The 18,566-nt window shown below is 39.2% G+C and overlaps 1 protein-coding gene across 1 annotated transcript in view; it reads right to left on the bottom strand.

The window, feature by feature from the left end:
* Positions 1-18,566, bottom strand: part of Fmn2 (formin 2) — a 315,696-nt gene that overhangs the window by 118,256 nt on the left and 178,874 nt on the right. The window contains exons 9-11 of the mRNA XM_006993715.4: positions 3,915-4,006; positions 3,631-3,760; positions 2,453-2,599 (exon numbers count right to left, since the gene is read on the bottom strand). Coding sequence (XP_006993777.3) covers positions 2,453-2,599; positions 3,631-3,760; positions 3,915-4,006 — 369 coding nt within the window. The remainder of the gene's footprint in view (positions 1-2,452; positions 2,600-3,630; positions 3,761-3,914; positions 4,007-18,566) is intronic.

Here is an 18,566-nt window from a genome sequence, read left to right as displayed (position 1 = left end):
CATAAGTTTTCCTGTATTTATGAAAAGTATAATGCTATTTAGTAATCAAGTTTCATGGGATACAGTAATATGGCCATTAAAGATTTCCCCATCAGATAGGATTTGCTTGTGGCTCAAACAACTTGAGGTCTATTCTCTGTCCTAAATTGTCAATTAATGAAACAGTAGTACATGAGTCAGTTAGTAAGACATCTTTTAAATGCTTGTCTATAGGCATATTGAGAGAATATTCTGGTTGATCTGAAACTGCAGTTTCTATTCTATAAATATTACTGAGGAGTAAATACACTTACATTTGCAAACTAGAGAAAGTTCAAATTTAAAAGATCTTGCACAGATATTATGAGAGGACAATGGTGTTCTAATTATTAAATATTTTGCTTCTTGTCTCAGTATTTTTTATTATAGGTTATTTTGTGATTATTTAAACTAATAAAACAAAATTTAAAAGAAGAAGGAGGAAGAGATAGAAAGCAAAATCAAAAACATGATCCATCTTCATAAGTAATTCTATGCAATTTTGGTTAATCAGAATATATTTTAGATCAATTTTATAAGCTGAACATTATATTGGCCTCTTTATGCTCAAATGTTATTTATAAAAGTTGTTTCTACAAGCATCCATTTGGAAAATAGATCTGATTTTTTAGCACATAAGATTTATTACATCTATAAATTAGAAGTTTGTTCCTATGACATGTTTATAATATAAATACAACAGCACTTGAATATGCCTGTTTGAGTACATATGAAAGCCACAAAAATTACCTGGTGTTAGTGTACAAGAGAAAACGAGCTGAGACTGTAATCCTAGCACTAGGGAAGCTGAGGCAGGACTGCCTGGAGTTGGAGGTCAGCCTATGCTACTGAGACCATGTCTCAAAAATAAGCAAACAACAAACAACCCCAACCCCAAACTGAATAACAAAAAGACTGTTATCCAATTTCAGAAATGCAGTATCTGGCATTGTAGACACTTATAGAATGTTAAATGCTGAGTGCAAACATGGAGAACCAGTAAATAGTCGAGTCCTGACTGACTATTTAGACTAGAAGCAGCTCTCTCATAAGGATAATGACTGCATGCTGCATGCATCTCGCTCATGAGGATGATGAATGCATGTTGCATCTCTCTCTCTCTCATGAAGAAGAGGATTGTATGCTGTAGCTCTCTCATAAGGAAAATCACTGGATGCTACATCTTTCTCATGAAGATGAGGACTGCATTATCTCAGGAGGACAATTTTACTTCTACAATCATTTATTCAAACACAATACTTAAAAATGTTCTTATATTTTTTCTCCCACCATGATGTCCTTTCTGTACAGCAATTCTCTTTCAGGGAAGCATGACTTTACTTTCTAAGCCTACCATCTCAGACTTTCACTGGTGAGTCTGATTGTCATCCCTAACTTTATCTTTTCATTTCTACTCTACAATCGCCTCAGTATTAATTCTAAACAAGAGCAAAACCACCTCAGAGAACTAGGGTTAAAAATAACTAAGTCAGCCAGGTGGTGATGATGCACACGTTGAATCCCAGCACTTGGAAAGCAGAAGCAGATGGATCACTTGAATTCATAGGCCAGCCTGTGCTACATGGCTAGTTCCATACAGAGAAACCCTATCTCAAAAAAAAAAAAAGCAACAAAAACCCCACAAGAAACAAAAAGCCTAGGTTTGCAATCAGACTTAGATATGGCCATGCATGGCAGCAGGAAGAACAGTATACAGTGTAGAGGAAAGTGGGATTGTTATTTATACTTCATTAATGAGCGACTTTCAATGTTTGGTTTGTTTTACACACTGCCTAGAAAAAGAAAGACAACGGGCAAAGTCTCTAATTCACTGAAAATGATTAGTCCTCAGTTTCAAACAAAACACCTGCCCTGCACCCCACCAAAAAAAAACCTAGCAGACTTGATACAAGAAGAAATACTTAGTTTTATTTAAAAAACATTATATTACATAATTATTCATTACACATTTCCATTAGGAAAATTATCACTCCTTTAAAATACAGAGAGGCAGATGATCTACTTTTACCTAGCTCAGAATATGCTGAACTTTTGGTAGAAATAGAGGCTCACACCTGTAGAACCAACCAGTCTGGAGAAAAAAAAACCTAAGAGTCGAGATTTCAAGGTCATCCTCACATATATAGCAAGCCTGAGGCTATTTTGGGCTATATAAGACACTACTTCAAAACACACATAAACATATGTTCATGTGGTGTGTGTGTGTGTGTGTGTGTGTGTGTGTGTGTGTGTGTGTGTGTGTGTGAGAGAGAGAGAGAGAGAGAGAGAGAGAGAGAGAGAGAGAGAGAGAGAGAGAGAGAAACTTTTTGAACTCAGAACAGAAAGGGATACTTATTATATCTTGTTTAAAGCCAAAACTATTTAAAAACAAAACGTCCTCAATTTGGTGCAACCATTAACACAAAATACTTACACTGCTTTTGACATCCTTTAGCTTTGGCAGAATGTCCAGTCCAAAGCCATCTGCCTGTCCCCGAGTCTTGTTTCCAGCATTCATGTAGTTCCCAAAGGCTAGAACCAAACCCAGGACTTGCATGACCCCTGGTCCATTTTTTAATGTCTATAAGACAGAATGGCAAAGATGTTTCTCTTACACACTGTTTTATTTAAATCATATAAAATCAGTATCAAGTTAATCATATTATACTGATAGTTTTGAGTAACAGCCAAACTATGTCCTTTTACATTATTTTATATACTTTAAAAACAGCATCTCAAAGTTTGCTTTACAATGAATGGCATGATACCAACAAGCATGATTGTAGAAGCCAAGAGATACTCATTCTGGTCCACATACAACGAGAATTTCTAGAAAATAATATCACGTCTATTATCCTTAATTGTCTGAACGTTAGGTACAATACAGATTTCTGGCATAAACTGTAGAATCCCAAAAAGCACTTATAAAGATTGACTTCCAGATTTAGGTTTGCTACCCACAAGATCATGCTCTCCACTCCCAGAACCCTGTCTGCCTGCAGGTTTTTGTGTCACTTTCACTGAAAGTGTTTCTGGTAATATCTTTCTGTTCTTAGAGATGATTTACCCCAATCAGAACAAACATTTCTGTTGATTTTTGATAAATTGCTTTAAATGCTAATATTGGTCTTTCCAGCCCAAAACTTATTTGTTGCATTCAGAAGAGTATTTATCTTCCATGGAGTTAAAAGAGTATTCCAAAAATGATTTGGGTACAATAAATATTAACACTTTACTGAGGGGACATGTCAAACAAACAACCCAAACAAAGGTAAAAAGGGTGTGCCTTCAAATCACTTCCATTTGGAAGTCTGATATCTGACAGAATATGGAAAATGGGGCTTTGTTTTTGGTGAAAGCATTGGGATCTGAGATCCCAGGAGACTGATACAAAATGGCAAGGATCTCAATGCGGTCCCACCACCTTGGGAATATGACTGAACACATACTTTATTCCTGAGGCCTAGTCCTCAAATATTCCCTCATGTGGGACCGCTATCCTTTGAATTTTCAAGTTCCTCAAGTAAATAAAAATCATAAAAATAAATAAGAACACAACTGAACACAATTAAATACCAGAATTTGCGTTCACTTCTCTGGTCCGGAACCTACCTCACACAATTTCTGTAGCAATTCCAGTTTGCGTCGAATTGAACAAATGCTCTCCGAAAATGTTGACTGAAACAGAATGCAGAAGACTCGCTCTGAGAAGTTGGGGATTAGTGACAGCTCATACAGGAACCTGGGCAGACAAAGGCAAGGAGGGAGGAAACTGTTAGCCACCCAAACAGTAGTTCTTCCTTTATATCAAACATGCACCCAAGGCCCATCACTTCCCATTGTGAGAAGCCCACCCGCAGCCTTGACTGCCCACCCAGGTCCCTAGACACACTTACTGTTCAGGTTTGTCAAGAGACTTGGCATTTTCCTTGTCTTTGGAAGATCGACTGTGCTTTTCAATTTTTTCCAATTCATCTGACTGTGCTCTCTGGAAGGGGGAAAAAAGAAAAAGACACTTGGCTTTTTTTTTTTTTTTTTTAATCTCTTCAAGGGTGTCCTTTAGATAACACTGATTGCAATACAGCAGAATTCTCTATATTTTAATTTCTTAGCATCTGTTGTGTTAAAACTTGACTTAATATGTGAGGCATTTTAAAGTGTAAATATGCATAATAAAATCCAGATCATGCCTAAATCCCCCACATAATGCTGTTGACTATTAGTGATCTGAAAGATATTTATTCATTAAAGCATAAAATAATGTTTTTCAATTTTTCATTAATTTGTCTATTTATATTACTTTCTAGAAAGCCATAATTTTGTTTTAACATAATAGTTCTCATTCAGATCTCAAACAAGTTAAATTTGGAAGTAATTTGATGTTAAATGTCTTTAAAAATATCTAACTATTGCAATGATTGTGTATTGCTTTTGTTATACTTGGAGAAAAGAAAAGTGCAATTAAGCTATTAAAACATGGAACAAAAATAAAAGATTTCCATGCTTTTGTTGAACATGATTTTTTGATACAAAAATAGCTCCAGCCATATTTTGCTTTTGTCTCCTTCTACTGTTTATAATTGTAAGCTACAAATTTTGTTTCTTTATGGGAGAGAATCATCTTCATTTTTAACACAAGCAAAGGGTTTACAGAAGCACACACTCATTTCTTCTTATAGGACATTGGTATCAGTTTTATTTCTACTCAGACATAATTTTATGCCTCACAAAGATGTGTCCAATGAGCCTAGACTGCATCGTCCATATGCACCCCAGAGTCATATATATGGCTATGTGTTGAGTTAGAAAGGCAGTCCTCAGAACTTAAAACCTGTCAGAACTTAAAACTATATTAGGTTAAAATGGATGTATAAGACTGAGTAAAGAGGTCCTTAGGGAATGTGTAGGCAGCATCCATGCTAGCGAACTGCTCTATGTTAATTAACTGGTTATTCAGAAATGAAGACATAACTATCTAACCTCAAAAAGAAGTATCTTTAATTGATGACAGGTCAACAAAAGTGGGAAGCTGACACAGACAATCGGATACATTTTTCTTTGGGATGTGATGTATTAGAAGGACATGAAAAGAGGTAAATTCCATCAACTATCATAGGCTTATATAAAAGTTAAACTCTGCAGAATTTCTGGTTGTTATGTGTCTTCCACACTTCTCTAGCGTATGAAGAGCTTCATATATACCGAGGAAGGAGAGTAGGAAAACTGAACAGTCATTGTTTTCTGTAATTAAACCATTATGTTCCTGCAAAAGCATGCACGCACACACACACACACACACACACACACACACACACACACACACACACTGTTTACACAGTAAAACACTATAGTCTATAACATAAAATCATTTCAAACCTGAGCCAACATGCTCAGGCAATGCTTCTTGCAAATGTATGCATGGCATGCACAGGATGAAGCGCAAAGGCTGCTAGAACCACTGCAGCATCATTACATTTTAATTGCAAATGAAGTTTGGTTGTTGTGTGTTCAGACACATTTAATGACTGCTAAGTATTCTGTGATCCTGTTTGGGGTCAAGCCAATTCTGCTCATTTTAGAAGAAACACAGCTGCCCTGGTCTGAAGGCACAGCTCAGGGACAGCAGAGAGGAACTTTCACTTTGCCCATGCCACCTACACGCTTTTCCTCTTCAAGGATGCATGTGTATGATGGTATCCATTCTGGTTTTGATTTTTCTCTATAGAGCTCACTTAGTGCCACCTCTTACAAACATCTGCACCCAGCATATATATATATATATATATATACACAGTCAGCATATGGTCATGGTGCTAAATTCTCATACTAGTCCTTATTTTCACTGATACTGATAAAATACTTGACACAGGCTAAATTTATGAAGAATTATTGTTTATTTAGTTCTTAGTTTTATGGAATGACAGTCCAAACATTCCGGAATAGTACAGATCACAGAGAGCCCTGTGATAAGTGGCGGGAGTATGGTTGGAAGAGAAATATCACGTTGTCAAATCAAAGCCAAAAAAGAATTTGGGCTAGGTCTTAAAACTCCCTCTGAAAATCTCAGAAGCTGCATAAGAGCTATATTAGCACTGTTTGAAGGCAGCTCACTCCATGACATAAGGACCTACCATGAGGCCCCACCTTTTGAAAGTTCCATCACCTCCCACACTGCCCTAAGTGTCCAACATTTGGCCCTTTGTAAGGGACATTCAAACTCTATCCAAACTGTAGAACCATTAAGTTAGAAAAAAAAAGTTTTTTGAAATACATATTGTTGAGGTCCTAGTGTTGAACTTCAAGGAGAACAGCATCAATATCATCACTTACTCACACCGGGGCAAAGTTTGCCTGACACAGATATACCGCTCAAAAGTGCCTTGGAGCTCTCCTGTCCTTCAGAACTAGAGAGTTCTCCTGCACTATTCTTGAGAAAGGTTTTAGCTGAAAGAATCACTAACCTAAAGTATCAGCAATCTTTTTGCAACCCAATTGTTTGGTTCTTGAATGTGAAATTTGTAGATGACAATGTATTGTCACATTATCAGAAGATTGGACACGTCTGCTGCTGTCAAAATGTCAAAGACCATCTTACTGTTATCATGAAAATAGATCTACTTTGAAAAGCCTCTTGGACAGACTGCAGGAATCCATGAATGTCCATGGGGTAGATTTCTCCTACATGTTTGGTGACTAATTTCCCTTTTAACTACCTCCACACTTAAGGGAGCACTTCTAGCAATAAAAGTAAACAGTTTTTTAAACTAGTATTATGCCTTTAAAGAACACTTCAAAAACAAAATGAAAAAATAGTTTTTATTAAACAAAATGTTTCCTCTAAATTCAAACACTTTCCAGATTGAAATTTAAACTTTCAGAGAACAAGATCCTGTCTTATGTGTCTTTACATCCCACTAACTAATATGGTTTGTGGTATATATTTATAAATATATTTATAAATTTATAAATATATATTTATAACTAATACGGTTTGTGGTATATATTTATTTAAAAAAAAGATAGGAAATTAGGCAAGAAATGAATAGGGAAACAAATAAACAACTAATAAACAACAGAAGGTAGCTTCCTGATTTGGGGAGTAACTTAAGAGTTTCTATTGCTATGAAAAAATACCATGACCTTAAAAAGCAAGTTAGGGGAAAGGGTTTATTTGGCTTACACTTCCATATCACTGTTCATCATCAAAGGAAGTCAGAACAACTACTCAAACAGAGCAGGAACCTGAAGGCAGGAGCTAATGCAGAGATCATGGAGGGATGCTGTTTCCTGGCTTGCTCCACATTTCATTCTTATAGAGCCTGGGATCACCTGCTCAAAGGGTGGCACCACCCACAATGGGCTGGGCCCCCCGCCAGCAGTCACTGATTAAGAAAATGCTCTATAAGCTGACCCCACAGCCTGACCTTATGGTTTCCACCTCTCAGATGACTATAGTTTGTGTTAAGATGACATAAATATAGTAAACACAGGCAGAGAGAAGGCAGAAAACACAAGGATGAGCAACAAACACTAAAGGCATGATAGGCAAAAAAAAAAAAAAAAAAAAAAAAAAGGCAATTATTTATCATCCTAGTAGTATTGTGAAGGCCCTTAAGAGGTAAAACAATGTCTAAAATGGATTCTTGTGCATGCCTGAAATGGAATCAGTTCTGTTGAGTGCTAGCACACAAATAAATAGATAAAAAAAAAAAGGACTATACCCACCAAAGTATGTGTGAATTAAGTCATCTATACCCTCGCTTAGTATAACTCCATTGAGAGCTTTTCACATAACACATAGAAATGAGTGTGAAAGTACAAGAATGAGGTCTAAAATATACTGTATTTGTTGGACAGTGTTGCTCTAATCAGCTGGGTTGTGCTCTTTTTAACTATGTATAATTGTTCCTGGCCCATCATCCTGGATTTCTTCTTGCAGAACATGAAGGATCAAGTAAATGTCTGGTGTTTTTATACCTACTAGAGTCTCAAATTCTTACCCTTATCTTCAACCATACAAATTATCTCAAACTATGACTGAAATTTCTACCACAACTCAAACTGGATGGTTTGGGGGTTTGGGAACTCAAAGGCTCTTCTTTTACTGGCCCACCAGTTTGTGGTAACCACAGATGCTGGGTTTTGGAGGAAAAAAAAAAGAATTTGGAGGATTCATTTATCCAAAGGTATATTATTTACCAGGCATTGCACTAGACAGTGGAAATTCACACACACACACACACACACACACACACACACACACACAGCTTCAAATTCAAGCAAAATCCCATAATACAATCTATCAAGCTGCAAATAAACCACTCTTGCTCATGTGGGTCTTCTACAGCTATTTTCTTATATTGCTTTTGAAAATTATATGTAACTCTCATTGTGAAGGGGATGATCGTGTGTCACTTAGAGCTTGCTTATGGTGATGAGAGTCATTTGCTACATATCACATACTCACACACCAATTAATAACAGAAAATTTCTAGTTTCAAACAGTCACTTAAGAAACCTTCTGTGCCCAAGCCCTGTTTGCTTACATTCACTCAAGAAATTCCTTTGGCAAATGAAATCATTTTTCATCTATAGGACAACAAGGACTACATCTCTGAAGACTTTCATTTTTTAACTATGTGCACATCTTCCCCACTTCCACTCTGTTTATTTGCAGAAGAATTAGATTAGACCCTTCCCCGAGATTTACTGCTTGCCTAAAAGTGAACCCCAGTTGCTGCTAATCCAGGTATTTTCTGAGGTTTGATTTGTAAGGATTCCACTGCAATTAAACCTGCTGCTCTAACAATGATCACGAGATCTAGACCAGTACTTAGGTAGATATCCAGGGTGATGATCTGTTCCAACACAGGAAGGATTTTTTTGAACAATGTTTTCAACAACTCCAGACATACAACATGCAAACACTATGTTAACTAGAAAGCCAGTGTGTCCCTGTCTCCATGATAGTCTGGCAACATCAAGACAGGTGCAAATCAGCCATAGATTTCTTCACCACTTTACAAAGAAGGCTCTTCTAAATGGATATAATCAGCTCCCTTTAGACACTAGCATGAATGGGCCCAGACAAGAGTATCTACAACACAAGATTTCAGATAAATTTGAGAAGCAATGAGACATTCATAAAATTCCAGGAAATACATCAAGTACTTGTTGTTTTGGATGGGTCCCAGTTCTTTTCAAAATTCTGTGAACATACACCTTTAAAAAACTTTTTTTTTTTTTTAAATCACAACCAAGAGTCTGGAGGCAATGTATTATTTCATCAGAGTACATGGAAAGATCCTTTTTTTTTCATTTGGCAAGAATCAATTCAAGACTTATTTGATGTTATCTTTTCTTGCAACAGGAACTAGAGAAGCAATGCCAGCCCCTTTGCAGCCATGTGAGACGAACATTATCTGGAGTTTGAAACATGCAGCTTGGTTTAGAATAAACTTCAGCTGGCTGTAAAAGTATTCAGTCGCATCTCTGTATTTCTCCTTTGCTTGTGTCTCTGCTTCAAGAGACACTGCACTGCTTATCATCACTTTGGTTGCGGTTAATTGAAGGAGCTTCCTCTCTTGAGCAATGCTCACTTATGTGCGTCTCTTTGTCCACATGGTTGCTTCAAGAAAGGCAGTCACCTTGGCAAAGGGGTCATTCCCTCTGCCTTCATATGCCATCAGCATTTGACTGTTCAAAGGAATAGGAAGTAAAACGAATTGGATATGAAAGAGTTGGTTGAGGTGCAAGATGTAATCATATTATAGCTGTCATTTCCAAGTAAGGCTCCAAGGAGTACTTCCTTATACAACTGATGAAGAACTTTGTAGAAGGATTCCACTTTGATTTCCAAAACTATATCACTTAAGAGAGTCAACTATAAATATCAACAAGGCAGATTTTTTTAAGCAGATTTCTTCAGTGAAACATGAGACTGCCAGCATCCTGGGTGGGCTTATGACCCCACTACCCATGATCTTCATGTCATTCCAGGAACTATCAGCAATATAGCATGCATGGGCCTCCTGTAAATTAATCATATGGCTGCAAACATTCTCTGTGGAATCAGGATTTGCTTGTTTGAAGATCATCTGTGGAGAGTACCGTCCGCTTTGCCTCATTCTTTTCTTTGTATCAATATGGAATTGGTCAGAATTCTGTAACACCTAGAATTCCCCTGCAGAGTCACCTGTGATGGGTCTGGGGAACTAGCTTTTCCCTTCTGCCTCCTTATCACCATTTTTGTCATCATCATCTCAGGACCTAAGGATAACTACTGACTATTAATTATCTGCTTTTCATTATGATTTAATATAGCCTAGTACTTCCCCAGGAGGAGGTGGAATCTCTTGTCTATCTCTGACTTAAAACCTAGGTGGATCTTGAAAGAGTCACACTACATAGGATGGGGAAAAAGACAACTATTCTAAGATGGCCTGGAGACGTGAAGATGGGTGTAGATCCATTACAGGGTTCTTTACCCACCTTACACAGGATGCACCTCTCAATGAGTATTATTAACTTCCTTTAGATACAAGCATTAACAGACCCAGGCAAGAATTAGAACACAAGAATTCAGAAAATTCTAGGAAATATATCAGGTGGGTGTGTGTGTGAGAGAGAGAGAGAGAGAGAGAGAGAGAGAGAGAGAGAGAGAGAGAGAGAGAGAGAGAGAGAGAGAGCAAGAGTGGGAGGGAGGGAGAGGGAGAGGGAGAGCATGAGTGCATGCTCATACAGGCTGTCTGCCAAAGGTGAAGAAAAGAGAAAGAGAAGGTAGAAGGTACAATTAAAAGGGCATCATAATAATCAGACTACAACCCACAGCTCCAGAGAAGCTAGGAAACAAGAAGGACCCTAAGAGGGACACATGGATCACCTCGGGAAGGGGAAACAGATGAGGTCTCCATGAGTAAACTGGGGGAGGGGGCAATGGAGAGGAGAGGATAGGGAATGAGAACATGAGGGAACTGGAGAAGAGATGGAGTGGGAGAACAATGAAAGAGATATCTTAATAGAGGGAGATAATATGGGGTTAGGGAGAAACCTGGTGCTAAGGAAATTCCCAGGAATTCACAAAGATTACCCCAGCTTAGACTACTAGCAATTGTGGAGAGGGTGCCTGTACTGGCCTACCCTGGTAATCAAATTGGTGATTACCATAATTGTCATCATAGAGCCTTCATCCAGTAACTCATGGAAGCATATGCAGAGACCCACAGCCTATCATTAGGCTGAGCTCCAGTGGAAGAGAGGATAGAGGGATTATATGAGCAAGGGGGATCAAGATCATGATGGAGAAATCTACAGAGACAACTGAACCAAGCTCATAGAAACTCACGACCTCTAGACCAACAGCCGTGGAACCTGCATGAGATCGGACTAGGCCCTCTGTATATGGGAGACAGTTGTATGGCTTAGTCTGTTTGAGGGGACCCTAGCAGTGGGATCAGGATCTATGCTGGTTTTCTGGAGCCCATTACCTATGGTGGGATGCCTTGCTCAGCCTTGATGCAGTGGGGAGGGGCTTGGTCCTGCCTCAACTGAATGTACCAGGCTTTGCTGACTCTCCGTGGGACTCCCTACCCTTTTGGAGGGGGGGATGGGGAGTGGGCCTGAGTAGAAAAGGCTGGGGGGGATTGGGAGGAGTAGGAGGGGGATCTGTGGTTGGTATGTAAAATGAATAAAATTTCTTAAATAAAAAAAAGGGCATCATAAGGAATATGTTTAGGGGTGGAAGGCTTATGTATCTCGATTGTAGTGATAAAGTAATACATGTAATGAAAAGGATAAAAACCTTCTAGCCAAACAAGTACATATGCAACCTCCTCCACCCTAGAAAAGGAGTGCATGTGAACCTGGTAGAATCGGAAACAGTCCATAGAATACACCAATGTAATTTCCATTGCCAGTTTCTCTTGTTGAGATATGATCTTGGGGAAATCTGATAAGGTATTTAGGACATCAGTGTACTATTTTGCAATCTATGATGAATCTATACTTATTAAAAAAAATGAAGCAAAACTTAAAGATCAAAAAGGCCTGAGTGTCCATTTCATCTGGTTTCCAAAGTCTGTGCTCTGTTTGGAAAGCTCGACACTCTTGTGATGGCTGACCTTCATTGCCAACTTGACTAGATCTCCAATGAACTGAACACAACTTGCCAGACATTTCTGTGAAGGTTTTCTTGATGAGATTATCTGATGTGACCAGACCCACCCGAAGTGTGGATGACCCTTCTGGTGGGATCCCAAATAAGAGAGAGATGGTAAAGGGAACTCTGCTCTTTGCCTGACTGCCTTCACTCTTGCTGCAAGTTCATCTTCCCTATTGCTGCCTTGGCTGCTTCCTCCACTGATACCAAAACCAGTGAATTCAGGCTTCTGATGTATACTGAAGACCAGCAACTCTCCTGGAACCTTTCAACCCTTCGGTTCCAGATTTGGACAGCTTAGGACACACAGCCTTGTGACTATGCAGACTATCTGATTCTCAGCCTCTTCAGTGTGAGGCTGCCATCGTTGGACAACCCACACCATATAGTATGTCAATTTAATCAATTTCCCTTTACTATACACTCATTCTATTGGTTCTACTGCTCGAGAGAACCACGAAATACAGAAGTGCATTTTTATCCATCTAGGTCTTTTTCATCCCACATCACTGAGGCAACTTTTCTGGTTAAGTTCAGTCTCAACAATAACTCAGAAACAGACTTTGGCCTTTCTGTGTGGGATGCTCTGCTATTCCAGAGAAACCTGACCCTATCTGTCCTTACTAATCCTCAAATCAACTTCCTTACATAATTCTACCCAACTAAATGTAGGAATGTCCCTAGCTGTTCTCTGCAGCACAGTACTTTCCAATATTTGAAAATCACCTCTCTCTCCAGCTCACGATGAGCACCCTTAGGGCTCCAACATACTTGAGTACTTCCTGCTGCTTCAGTGACTGTCTTACTCCCTTCACGGAATGCTCTTACACTGACCACAGGGGGCCAAGATCACTTCAATTCACATTCAGCATTCACAAAAAAGGCAAACAAAGCAAATCTTTACTATAAGATTAATTGCCAGAGTAGTCTGACATAAGTAGCTATTCTTTTTTAAAATGTGTTTTCAACTGAAATAGAAGTGCATCACTTTCTTTTCTCCGTCTCTCTAGCCCCTTCCAGCCTTCCAGCTATCCTGCCTTAAACTCTTCCCATATCTCCCCAATAGCTTCTTTTTCATTATTATTGTCTTACACACACACACACACACACACACACACACACACACACACACACACACACAAACACACACACACATTTTTGCTGGTGGTATGAATATGCTTTTCAAGGCTGATGACTCTACACTACATAACCAACAAGGGCTCTCATCCCTGAAAGAGGTTATTGCTCCTTCTTCCAGCAGCTATGAGTGGCATATAGTTCTTTGTCTAGGGGTAGAACCTGGCAAATTTTCCCCCTCCCATGTTAATATGCCCATTGATATTGGCATTGTTCCACAGCAAGCATGTATTCTTTCTATCCATTTTCTTAAATATAAATTCTTTTCTCATACAACATAATCTGAATACAGTTTCTGCTCCTTCTATTCCTCCCAGTATTTCCCCACCTCCTCTCCCATGCAAATCCATTCCCTTTCTGTCTCTCATTAGCAAAGAACAGGCATCAAAGAGATAACAATAAGACACAATGAAATAAAATAAAATAAAATAAAATAAAATAAAATAAAATAAAATAATAAAATAAAACTAAAACCATCATATTGATATTGGACAAGACAAGCCAAAATGAAAATCAAGAGTCTCAAGAATAGGCACAAGAATCATAGACCCTTTTGTTCACACATTCCGGAGTTCCATAAAAGTACTAAACTGAACGTTGCTGTCTATATGCAAGGGAACTGGTGCAGATCCATGAGGGCCATGTGAAATATATAAGATTTGATGGTATCTCTCATTTTGTGAATAATAAAGATATCTATATATACACATATATACGAGTGTGTGTGTGTGTGTGTGTGTGTGTGTGTGTGTGTGTGTGTGTGTGTAAATTATGTAATTGGTAAAATACCCTTTGTATCTTTAAATAGCTATTTTGGTCTCAGCATTCTGAAAGGAAAATACACACATACATTATTACAGGGCCACTTAAATTATCCTCTTGCATATTCAAGAGAATGTGGTGAGTATATTACTATTCCCCTACAGATCCCCACACTACTGCCTACAGATCTTGTTCTTGAAATACACAAAACCACTTAATATCTTTTAAATTTCAAGGGCTGAGGTGGATTAAAAAACAATTTTTTATTGTTCTTTTTTTCCACTTATTTATTTATGTGTGGGGGGAATGGAGCTCAAAGAACAACTCATAGGAGTCAGTTCTCTCTTTCCACCACATAGGTTCCAGGGATGATATTCAGATTGTCAGCCTTGGTGGCAGGTAGCCTTATCTACTAAGCCATCTTGCCAGCCCACACCTTTTCTAATATTAAAATCTTTCAGGGTACTTTCATGGCTGTAATGATTAATGCTGGTTGTCAAATTGACAGGACTTAGAATCACCTTGGAGACAAACCTCTAGGGCTGTCTGTTGGGAAGAAGTCTCTGGAGTGTGTCATTGAGATGGGAAAATGCATCCTGAATGTGGGTGGTGGAATTCAATGGGCTGGGGTTGAGGACTGAATTAAAAGGAGAAAGTGAGTGGAATACTAGCACCCAGCTCTACTTCCTGGGTGTGGTTACAATGGGACTGGCTGCCTCACAGTCTGGCTACCACACCTTTCCAGCCATGATGGACTGTACCTTCAAACCCAAATAAACTCCTCAAGGAACTTCTGTCAGGCACTTTATCAAAGCAATAGAAAAGTAAGCAGTATAACATCCTACAGATCCCCACACTACTGCCTCCAGATCTTGTTCTTGAAATACACAAAACCACTTAATATCTTTGAAATTTCAAGGGCTGAGGTGAATTTAAAAAAAAAAAAAAAAGGCTATAATGTGCCACAGAAACTGAAAGTTACATATCCAATGGATAGAGAATTTGTAGGGAACCTCCAAATTTTGAACATTTAACTCTGTGTAAACATAACAGAACACAAAATAATTCAGAAACAAATATACATGAGGTGCCATCTGGAACCACTAAGTAAGTCCAGTGAAGGCAAACATACTAGGAGCTCTACATCTGATTAAGAGAGCTAATTATTTACTCCTTTAATAAATTTATTGCCCAATTAAATTTCAGCTGTTGTAATCATGAGCAATAAGCAAGGAAAGTTGATGACCGTATCGAGCATCATACGTCAAAGCCATCCACTGTTTTTTCTGTTCATGCGTAATGTAATTTCAACTCAGGATCTAGTTTCAGTGATAAGCAAGGTTCATAGCAGGTATTTAAAATAACCATCATAGCAGAGGTTGTAAGTCAGAGAAAGAACATTTTCCTAGCCTGAGCAGAGACCTGGATTCAATGCCAACACTCCTCCTCACACACTCTGCTACCATTACAAAGAACAGAAAAGAAAAGAAGAGGAGAGAAGAGGAGAGGAGAGGAGAGGAGAGGAGAGGAGAGGAGAGGAGAGGAGAGGAGAGGAGAGGAGAGGAGAGGAGAGAAGAGAAGAGAAGAGAAGAGAAGAGAAGAGAAGAGAAGAGAAGAGAAGAGAAGAGAAGAGAAGAGAAGAGAAGAGAAGAGAAAATGAAAGAAAAGAAAAGAAATGGAATGAAAAAAAAAAATTTCCCCAACCATACTCAAGCCAAACCTGGAAGTTTTCTACATAAACCACAATGTTCCTAGTCTTAAGTACTTCAGCAGAATAAAAGAATGTAAGGGTGGTCTAGCAGACATTTATGGCACCAGGTTGAAAAAAATTTATTCTATCTGCTAGCCAACTGTATCATTTCACTAATGCTGGCCTGTCGTCATGGAAAATTACTGGGAAATGTTTAGTGTGTGTGTCAGAGAGTCTGTCTTCCTCAGATTGCTGAAGAGCTGAGCGTATCTGTACAAGAGACACTTTCTCCATCCTACTGAGCAAAAAAGGTTTGTTAATGCTGTCAAAGTAAGAAGCAAGAAGATGATCACGGGGAAACAGAACGAATGTAAAAACAATGGCTGGTAGAGAGACGAGAACATATAAACAATTCACCACCGCACACAAAGACGTAAAATTCATGTTCAGGGTAAGGAGGGGAATGTCATGAGAGGACCAAAGGACTGTGTAATAAAAAGAGACACAAACAAGTATTCCTACTATTGAACAAGGTTTACATTTAGAATTCAAACACGACAAGAAGTAGAAGCAGGGATCAAAGCTAGGATTAAGGAAGCACTGAAGGGCTGCAGACATATTTATTGAGGACTACATCTCTGTCTACTTCTCTAAGGAATGGAGATGATCACAGGGACGTCTCTTTTTTTTTTTTTTTCTTCTCCCATCCTTTCTCTCTCCTTAAGTAGTGGAAACATTGACTATCTCTTCATTTTGGTCAGGATGGACCAAAAAGAGGTCAGTAGCTAGACTAGTATTTTTTAGGAGAATGTGACTTTGGCCTAGGCAGAGCACAGTCACCCTCCCCTTCCTCTTTCTAGTCAACTGATGCCTGGGCTCACAGCTGTAGTTAGATGTCTTGTTTCCCTTCTTCCAACCACCATAGCCTTTATGATCTAAACCCTCTTTTTTTTGGAAGGGGGGCGGGGAGTTGGACTTAAAGTCTGTTCAACCATATCTAAGCATTTACATTATTAAATGAATCATATAACATTAGAAATTCCTTAATTTCTAGTTTGCCCTACCTGTAGATATCAGAAGATTTCCATTTGTGTATGAATAGAATGTACTGTTGGTACATTTCTTTGAATGGGTGAGAGGCATTCTAAGTATTTGTTGCAAAAGCAAGCTCTATACTGGATTTGTGGAACTGAAAACTGACACTTGGATATAAATGGTATATACCCAGGGTGACTGCAGACAGCTCATGCAGTGGTGCCTCCACCAAAGAAAAGGAAGTAATAACACTCACCTCAAAAGCTAACGTCAAGGTGTACAATGAGGTAACCAACTTTAAGTGATTAATTTTTCTTTTTCTAGGGTCTTTGTAATTTCTTTTGTTTTTGTTTTTCAAGACATGGTCTCTTTGTGCATAGCCTTGCCTGTCCTGGAACTCGCTCTGTAGACCAAGCTGGCCTCAAAGTCAGGGACTGGGTGGGTAGATATGGAGGAGGGAAGAGGCAGGGGCAAGAAGAGGTACTTTTTTTTTTTTTTTTTTTGGTTTTTCGAGACAGGGTTTCTCTGTGTAGCTTTGCGCCCTTCCTGGAACTCACTTGGTAGCCCAAGCTGGCCTCGAACTCACAGAGATCCGCCTGGCTCTGCCTCCCAAGTGCTGGGATTAAAGGCGTGCGCCACCACCGCCCGGCGAAGAGGTACTTTTTTAATTGGTCTTCTTGCCGTACAAGGAGAATGCTGATCTTCAAATACAATATGGTAAGCATTGGTGGAAAGTATGAGAAGCTAAGTCTGGTAGCACAGGCTAGGCAGAAACAGGCAGATCTCTGTGAGTTTGAGACCATCCTGGTTTACATTACAATCTCTAGGAGAGCTAGGGATATAAAAGGGGCCGTGTCTCAGAAAACAAAAGAAAGAAAAGTATGAGGCAGAAATCTTAGGAGCTCAAGTGCACCTCTCTTAGGCTAACAACTCTGTACCATGTCCTTAGATTCTGCTTTCTGGGACACTGACAATGAAGCCAGAGACTGTTTTCTAAAGTGACAAGCAACCCTCAACTTCTAGGTAAGATGGTGCCTTGGAAATCTGACCTGAAACTCTGTGAAAGAAAACAGAGATATTTCTACAATAGACTATGCCTGGAAATGAAGTCATTAAGATAGATGGGGGCCTCAGCAGGAAAGCGGGCAACAGAACTGAGAATCTGAGCCCATGCAAGCTCCAAGGAATCAGCACAGGAAACTGAAGGTAAGTGCTGCTCCTCACATACACTGGACAGCACCAAGACTCTTAAGGACAGGCCAAGGTGGAATGCAGGGCTCCTAAGAAAGGAATTCCCCTTCCTCATGAACAGGAATCATGCGAACATAGAGACTGCAGAAACCAATGATTTCCACCAGCCCCTTTCCCACTTGGGTCCGGCTAGAGCCAAAGGGATCTGAGAAAATGCCTTTCAACTCAGAGCAGATGTGTCAGGAATTCTCTCCATAAGTTAGTGTTGCCATTAACATTCTTTAGCAGTGGGCAAGTAGTCAATGGAGAGACTCGTATCTGGCCCAAGTACTGGGAGTAAGTGATTATTTATATGTTCAGTCCTAAATGGAACATTTATTCCAATCCCTCCCTGCCCAAAGCTCTGGAAATGTCTTGGAAGAAGGAGTGGAAAGGGCCTGAGAGTGGTGAAGTGTGCTATGAAATGCGATCTTCTGGGACATGACATGGCATCATTGCACTCATGAGCTCACAGAAGCCTAGGTCACCTGCAGAAAACCTCCCTCCAGGAGATCAAGGCACTCAACAGTCCAGCAT

This window comes from Peromyscus maniculatus, chromosome 11 (genome assembly GCF_049852395.1).
Source record: "Peromyscus maniculatus bairdii isolate BWxNUB_F1_BW_parent chromosome 11, HU_Pman_BW_mat_3.1, whole genome shotgun sequence".
In the NCBI taxonomy this organism is placed as follows: domain Eukaryota; kingdom Metazoa; phylum Chordata; class Mammalia; order Rodentia; family Cricetidae; genus Peromyscus; species Peromyscus maniculatus.
This window is presented reverse-complemented; position numbering and strand designations above follow the sequence as displayed.